This window comes from Pelobates fuscus, chromosome 7 (genome assembly GCF_036172605.1).
Source record: "Pelobates fuscus isolate aPelFus1 chromosome 7, aPelFus1.pri, whole genome shotgun sequence".
In the NCBI taxonomy this organism is placed as follows: Eukaryota; Metazoa; Chordata; class Amphibia; order Anura; family Pelobatidae; genus Pelobates; species Pelobates fuscus.
Window position 1 is genome coordinate 208,887,605 of NC_086323.1, and position 8,635 is coordinate 208,896,239.

General features: G+C 45.7%; 1 protein-coding gene across 2 annotated transcripts in view; it reads right to left on the reverse strand.

Annotated features, from left to right (window-relative positions):
• Positions 1 to 1,631, reverse strand: part of OLFML2B (olfactomedin like 2B) — a 117,894-nt gene extending 116,263 nt beyond the window's left edge. For both annotated transcript variants that reach the window (XM_063427129.1, XM_063427128.1), the window contains exon 1: positions 1,012 to 1,631. In XM_063427129.1, coding sequence (XP_063283199.1) covers positions 1,012 to 1,218 — 207 coding nt within the window. In that variant the 5' untranslated portion in view covers positions 1,219 to 1,631. The remainder of the gene's footprint in view (positions 1 to 1,011) is intronic.
• Between the last annotated feature and the right edge of the window lie 7,004 nt (positions 1,632 to 8,635).

Here is an 8,635-nt window from a genome sequence, read left to right on the forward strand (position 1 = left end):
ACACATTAATGTGTCTGTGTATATACATGCATGTGGCTGTGTGTATACATGCATGTGGCTATGTGTGTGTATACATGCATGTGGCTGTGTGGCTGTACACATGAATATGGCTGTGTGTGTATATGTGAATGTGGCTGTGTGTATACATGCATGTGGCTGTGTGTGTGTGTGTGTGTGTGTACATGCATGTGGCGGTGTGTGTACACATGCATGTGGATGTGTGTGTATACATGAATGTGGCTGTGTGTGTAAATGAATGTGGCTACTTGTGTGTGTATACATGCATGTGGCTGTGTGTATATACATGCATGTGGCTGTGTGTATATACATGCATGTGACTGTGTGTGTATATAAATGAATGTGGCTGTGTGTACATGAATGTGACTATGTGTGTGTATACATGCATGTGGCTGTATATGCATGCATGTGGCTGTGTGGCTGTACACATCAATGTGTGTGTATACGTGAATGTGGCTATGTGTATACATGCATGTGGCTGTGTGTATTTACATGCATGTGGCTCTGTGTGTGTACACATGCATGTGGCTCTGTGTGTATACATGCATGTGGTGGTGTGTGTATAAGTGCATGTACCTGCGTGTGTGTGTCAGATATGATGAATGGTTGCACTGTCTAAACACAGAATAAAATATAAATGACATCTCTCAGTTACCATATACCATACAGATCTCTGACACGACATCCTAGCATCTCATAGTAAATCACGACTTGCTTCACTGGCCTCACTGAATAAACGTGTGTGTATCACTTTAACGGTTTGTTCAATTAGTCAGGACATCATGAAATGCTCCCAGGCTACAAACCGCACAATAATTACACCCTGTAAAAATGCAGACTTGGTAAAAGAATGTGAGATCTATATATTTAACAAAAAAATAATAAATGAATCAAATCACCGAGTGCGGATTTTCCATACATTATTAAACAAACACTGAAAACATAGTTAATTAGATACAGAATATGGGATGACACCGTGACAATGACACAAACCTGGGACAGAATGTTCTCTTGATTTTCTGCTTCATCTTCCAAGGATTCTTTCCCAAAGTCTGTTGGGTTCTGGGTGACAGGTTGAGCTGCCTGGATTGAGGGCTGGCTTGGAACCTTCCTGGACTCCACAGCCGGGACAGTAGAACCTTTGCAGGAAGGATCACAGTAAAGAAAAAGAAAAATGAGCGAAACCCTTATTAGATCCATAACAGATTTACTAAACACAGGGCTATCCCGGGAGAGATGGTGGATGGGGGATTTTGGAACCAGAAGAATTCTTTTTGTTGACACAGATTAATCTTGTACATCCAAAAGTAAAAAAAAAAAAATACAAAAACAATAGAAAATGCACTCTTTTTGTCTCCTGATCATCGGGAGTAAAAGCACCAATCACTTATTCCCATTTAAGGCTGTGCACTCCACTTTTCGCAGAGGTCCACGCTGTAGCTATGTGGACGTAGTTATGAAGATGTTGTGAAGCATTCTACGTGCTGTCCCTGAGCTAGATGAGGTCTGTTCCGTGTTGGGTTTTGGCTCTGAGAGATGAAGGGACACGATTTGCTTTCTTTAGATCTATCCTGACAGCTCTCATGTTACACAGACAGCAGTAGGGGCTGACTGAGGAGCTGAGCGAGAATTTCACTGCCACACTCTCTATGGCTTGGAAAGATTGTTCGAGGTGGGGAGGAGTTTTGCTTTTCTCCAGATATTCTCTTCAAGTTTCAGAGGAAATTATCTGCTTTTTTTCTGACTGCCAAGAAATCTCCGAAAAGGCTCCATGTAATTCACGGTGTAAAGCAAGACAGCTCCTACGACTCATTAACTGCGATTTCATATCGTATTCTCTGTCAACAGGAAAAGCTTTGTCTGCAAAGATCTTCATTGAACTAAATAGAACATTACACAATTTTAGTGTAACATCATAGTTACATAGTTACATAGTTAGATAGCTGAAAAGAGACTTGCGTCCATCAAGTTCAGCCTTCCTCACACCTGTTTTTTGCTGTTGATCCAAAAGGCAAAAAAAAAACAAAAAAAAAAAACCCAGTTTGAAGCACAATTTTGCAACAAGCTAGGACAAAAAATTCCTTCTTGACCCCAGAATGGCAGTCAGATTTATCCTTGAATCAAGCAGTTATTACCCTACATTGAAAGATTATATCCTTGAATATTCTGTCTTTGCAAGTATGCATCTAGTAGCTGTTTGACATCGATTCAGTTTCTCCAAAAACCATGACATAAATGACCATCATGCATCTGGGATTTAAGGGGATGACAGGGGCGAGCTGAGCCATTCTTTATAGTGCATTATATAGACTGTATATATATAGGATAAAACTATATAAAACTAGATTCTCTCCACTTCAAATAAACTGATCTTTGGAGTAAGAGAGCCGTTTCTGATTAGTTATGCATTAAGTTAAGACGTGCTCTGGATGCTATTCACATTGACATATACTACAGGGGTAAGTTTCAGATTTAAGGTAAGCTGCAGCCTCCGCTCAGCCCAATTCACTGACAGCCCCTCCTCTGATGTGGCCACTGACTCTGCTGATATCTTCGGTGAGCTTCTGGGGAAAGTGAGGCACTATGTCTCTACTTCCTCTCTCTGTAAGACCATAGGTTTGACCATGAATTTGGAAACAAACAAACTCAATCTGTTTCTGTCTGTCTAAACAGGTTTCATTAAATCTTATTAATTGCAGCGTGTGGATCAGAAAAATAATAGAATAATAATGATGAGGACACGATCACAAAACACATTCTGTGATATCAAGGGATACTGAAAGAAAGGTAAATTCTGAAGTCTGGCAAAGCATCATGGGTACTGCAGCACTACACAATTTGGGGATCAAACTTTTTGTGCCTCTGGTATAGTTCATATCAGTACTCCACAGGTACTCCTCTAAAATTATTTCGTAAAGAAAACACAAAGGTCTAAAAAAGATACCATTTATAGAACCCTAGACGATTTTCGATTCCACCCATCATCCACATTATTACTCTTGCAAGAAGTAAGGTCACAGCCAAAGCAGGACAGCGACGACAGACACAAAATTGGAGCTATGATAAGATCTTCAACAAGAGAAGAACCACTAAAAGTAGTCATATGTAGTGCTTGAGATGTGGAAACAATGTTTGTGTGGCTTGAGTTTATAGGTCTGTGTAGTGGACATGTTCTTCCTTGTGACTCTTTGAGGATTGATTCAAATTGCAATAATTGTTGGTTTGGAAACCGCTGCCAGTCTTAGAGGTCACCAATAGGCAGGCACTTATATGTCAACGATGGCAAGGGGCATATTCCACGTGTGCCTGGAGTTAGGTACGAGATAATGTTGCCCTTCACCTTAAAACACTTTCATCAACAGCAGGGGTAAGCAACCTTTGGCACTCCAGATGCTGTGGACTACCTCTCCATTGATGTTTTTCCAGCATTAAGGCTGTAAGAACGTTATGGGAGATTTAGTCCACAACATCTGGAGTGCTAAGAGCTAACTTCCTGAAAGGTAAAACACATGTCAAAAGTACAACTAACATATTAACAATATGAGAAATACTGAGGTAAGAATGGACAATGACATGACGAAATGTCACGAAACAGTGAGTAAAAAAAGTATTTGATCCCCTGCTGATTTCCGTACCAACTGTTGTCACCTTCTCACCAAGCTGCTTGGCGGTGGTCTTGTAGCCCATTCCAGCCTTGTGTAGGTCTACAATCTTGTCCCTGACATCCTTGGACAGCTCTTTGGTCTTGGCAATGGTGGAGAATTTGGAATCTGATTGATTGCTTCTGTGGATGGGTGTCTTTTATACAGGTAACGAGCTGAGATTAGGAGCACTCCCTTTAAGAGAGTGCTCCTAATCTCAGCGCATTACCTGTATAAAAGACACCTGGGAGCCAGAAATTACACTGATTGATAGGGGATCAAATACTTATTTCACTCATTGATACGCAAATCAATTTATAATTTTTTTAACATGCGTTTTTGGGAAGTGCGTGTTCGGAAAGTTGAGTGTTTGATTTTAGTTCCAGACATTCGACGATCAAGTCCCGCTGCCTCCTTTCGCAAAAACAAGATAGCCGCCGTTTTCTCAGCCACGTGGCGTTCGACAATACGGCCACACAGGGAGTGGGCTTAAATGATGGTTCTCTTTGAAGTTAATGTGGCGAAACCAAACTCGCCACGTGTCCTTGGAGGGGGCTGCTTGCCCGCCTCTTGCCTTTGGACTATGGACCAGACCTTATGTGAATGTGTTAACCCAGATAGTTATGCCATGGAGCCCATTCGTGTAGTTAAAGACTTCGGCTCCGTGGCGAGTGAACTGTGTGAGTAGGATCTGCGCGCTATTCGGTAGTTTTGTGCGCGCAGATCCCAGCTATCTGGGGATATGTGAAATGTCTGTGTGTTATTTTCTGTATTTTAAAGTATTTTATGTCTTTTACTGTCTTTTTGTCTGCCATGTGGGTAATGGAGTTTTGCCTCAGTCCTTGGAGATAATTAGATTCCTTCCTCAATTATCTCCAGGCCAGAGGGGAGGGATTGTGAGGCATTGTGGGAGGTAACCAGTCTGAGCTGGAAAGTCATGCTGACAGGGGTTTTAAAAGATACTATTACTAACTTTTGAACCCCTGGTCTGATTCATGCCATTTTTTAATATGTTGTTCCCCTGAATGGATTGATTGTGGATATGTATTTTTATGTGAATGTGATGTATGGTTTTAGAGTTATGAAAGTTGGGTAGAAAGTATGTTTTAACTGTATGTGTAATTGGGTTAAGTGTTAATCTAAGGGGAGGAGATGTGTGGGAGGTAACATCTATGCTATTGGATATTTTACACCTCCCCTGTGGGCAGGCTTAAATGTGTAAGATGGAAATAAAAGCCAGGCTGGATGTGCCAGTCCAGAGTTCCTGTTTTACCCTCAAAGTGAAGTGTCGTCTCATTATTGGGGGAAGGATTTATTGCATGCTGTTCCAGTTGACTGCTAGGAGTGTAAGCCTATTCGTATGGTTCCTATTCAACGGTCTACAGCATTCATATGCTAGAGAGGATTCCTATGCTTCTCAGATTCAGTGGTTGTGGTGTCTGCTGCAGTGCTTGAAGTCCTCAGGAGCGCTAGGAGCATCCTTTAACGGAGGTACCCAGTCGGGGTGCCAGGCGATCCGTTACATTGGTGGCAAGCGGTGGGATGGCGTCCTAGTGCGAGGTAAAGCAGCTCAGAGACACTGTTTGGATTTACAAATTGAGGGCAACGCTAGCACTCGTGCAGCGCCCCTGGGAGCAGACTAGTATGGAAGGTTCTGGCTCTGGAGATGATTGGCTGGCCGAGGTGAGGCAGCGAGTGGCCGAGTATGGGGATGATATACCCATGGAGACACGCCGGGTGATCTGGAACCAGGTCATGGCCGAGAGGAACACAAGGCTGGACCGAGAATTCCGGTTGGCGAAAGAGAGGAAGTATGCTCAGCAGCAGGAGCGTTACAGCAGCCGAGTAGAGGCTGCATCCGAGGAGGTTAGCCGTCTTTCCCTGAGGCGGCGGGAGGAACCCGAAGTGGGGGTCCTCATAGACTGGTCCTGTGAGGAACCACAATAGGCAGGTACAGATGGGACCAAGGTCTCTCCACCGGGATGCTGGGCAGCTGGCCCAGATCCCCAGCAGCAGCCAGAGTTGCCAGGTGGGGAAGCAGGTGGCCCTTACTCACAAATGTTGAGGGGCCTCACGGATTGGTCCTGGGAAGACCCACAGATGGCAGGTGGAGATGGGACTGCGGTCTCTCTACCGGCCCTACAGGGATGCTGGGCAGTCGGCCCAGATCCCCAGCGGCAGTGTGCGTTACAGGGAGCTGAAGGTGCCGTTCTTGCTCCCCAGCGGCAGTCTACGGTGCAGGGAGAGGAGCCTGTTATCCCCTCTCCCCAGTGGTTGAAGGTGTGTAAGGGAGAGGAGTTTGTTATTCCCTCTCCCCAGCGGCAGCACAGCTCACCAAGGGGAGACAGTAAGCCCCACACCAGCGCAGATGGGACCGTGGTCTCTGCGCCCAAGTTACAGGGAGCTGAAGGGGCCGTCCTCCCTCCCCAGCGGCAGTGTGATTTGTTGGGAATTGGGAGCCCAGTCTCCATTCCCCAGCGGCAGAGTATCCAGCAGGGAATGGAGAGCCCAGCCCCCTTTCCCCCTCAGCAGGACTCTGTGCTGGGAGTAGAGACAGTCGGTCTCCCTCCGCAGAGACGGGAAGTATGTATGGGAGAGGAGATTGTTACCACCTCTCCCCAGCGGCGGATCATTAATGTACAGGGAATAGAGAGCCCAGTCTCCATTCCCCAGCGGCAGAGTGTTCTAATGGGAGAGCTTAATGTACCAGGGGGAGCAGTGGCAGCTTAATGTACCAGGGGGAGACTGTAAGCCCCACACCTGTGCAGATGGGACAGTGGTCTCTGCACTTCCAGCACAGGGGGTAGGGACGGTCGGTCCTGCCCCCCCATGACAGGGCTGTTTAGCCAAAGGGGAGACAGTCTGTCTCCAGCAGTAGAGCTGTGTACCCAGAGGGGAGACAGTCGGTCTCCCCCTCCCACAACCAGGCTCCAATCAGGCTACTTCAGTGGTAGGGCTGGCACCAGGGCAGAGTACCGCTGGTCTCTGCCCACTCAGCAACCCACCAAGGCAGACTACCAGTCCCCCACACAGCCGTGGTGAGGCACCTGGACCTGGACAAAGTTCTCCTCTACCCAGGTGTAGTAACCAGTTATTGTGGGTGGGAGGTACTGCTGTTTGTGCTTCATGGGTGGGTTGCTGGACTAACCAGGGCACTGACCGGCAGGAGGTCAGATACCCTGTTAGTCTGGGGGGTAAAGGGGAGAAGTGTGGCGAAACCGAACTCGCCACGTGTCCTTGGAGGGGGCTGCTTGCCCGCCTCTTGCCTTTGGACTATGGACCAGACCTTATGTGAATGTGTTAACCCAGATAGTTATGCCATGGAGCCCATTCGTGTAGTTAAAGACTTCGGCTCCGTGGCGAGTGAACTGTGTGAGTAGGATCTGCGCGCTATTCGGTAGTTTTGTGCGCGCAGATCCCAGCTATCTGGGGATATGTGAAATGTCTGTGTGTTATGGATAAAAAGTAACTTTCTGTATTTTAAAGTATTTTATGTCTTTTACTGTCTTTTTGTCTGCCATGTGGGTAATGGAGTTTTGCCTCAGTCCTTGGAGATAATTAGATTCCTTCCTCAATTATCTCCAGGCCAGAGGGGAGGGATTGTGAGGCATTGTGGGAGGTAACCGGTCTGAGCTGGAAAGTCATGCTGACAGGGGTTTTAAAAGATACTATTACTAACTTTTGAACCCCTGGTCTGATTCATGCCATTTTTTAATATGTTGTTCCCCTGAATGGATTGATTGTGGATATGTATTTTTATGTGAATGTGATGTATGGTTTTAGAGTTATGAAAGTTGGGTAGAAAGTATGTTTTAACTGTATGTGTAATTGGGTTAAGTGTTAATCTAAGGGGAGGAGATGTGTGGGAGGTAACATCTATGCTATTGGATATTTTACACCTCCCCTGTGGGCAGGCTTAAATGTGTAAGATGGAAATAAAAGCCAGGCTGGATGTGCCAGTCCAGAGTTCCTGTTTTACCCTCAAAGTGAAGTGTTGTCTCATTATTGGGGGAAGGATTTATTGCATGCTGTTCCAGTTGACTGCTAGGAGTGTAAGCCTATTCGTATGGTTCCTATTCAACGGTCTACAGCATTCAGAGGCTTGAGAGGATTTATATGCTTCTCTGATTCGGTGATTGTGGTGTCTGCCAGAGTGCTTGGAGTCCTCAGGAAGCGCTAGGAGCATCCATTAACGGAGGTACTCAGTCGGGGTGCCAGTCGATCCGTTACAGTTAATGAGCCAGGGGAGTTGTCACTGTTCGGTAGTTACAGCTACCGAATGAAATGCAGGAAATAAACGAAATAACTTGGTGATTTCTTCACAGAGGCTACATGGTGTTCCTCAAAGTAGTGTGTCTGACAGGGTTTCCCAATTTGTGTCACGGTTTTGGAGGGCATTAAATAAACAATTGGGCATTGAATTGTCATTTTTCTCTGCTTACCATCCCCAAACTAATGGTACGGCTGAAAGAGCTAACCAATCACTTGAGCTGTATTTACATTGCTTCATGAATAGTACACAGTCTAACTGGGCTGAAGTATTGCCCTGGGCCGAATTTGCAAGGAATAACGCTACCCATGACTCATCTGGGCATAGTCCGTTTTTTTGTCAATACGGGTCATCATCCTGCTGTGTTTTCTGATACCGCTATCCCTACTCTGGATGATCATCTTACCTCAATTCATGATACCTGGACTAAGGTTCACTCCGCTCTTGAAACTGCGGCTGCTTGCTTTAAGTTTCATGCGGATAAACGGCGGAGTGCCAATCCAGTTTACCAGGTGGGTGATCGGGTTTGGTTATCCTCACACAACATCAGGTTGAAGGTTCCCAGCATTAAGTTTGCTCCAAGGTTCCTTGGTCCTTATCGTGTGGTTATGAGAATCAACCCTGTTTCTTATTCTCTGGCCCTTCCAGCGTCCTTACGTATACCTAACACTTTTCATGTGTCCTTGCTCAAACCGCTTGTTTGCAA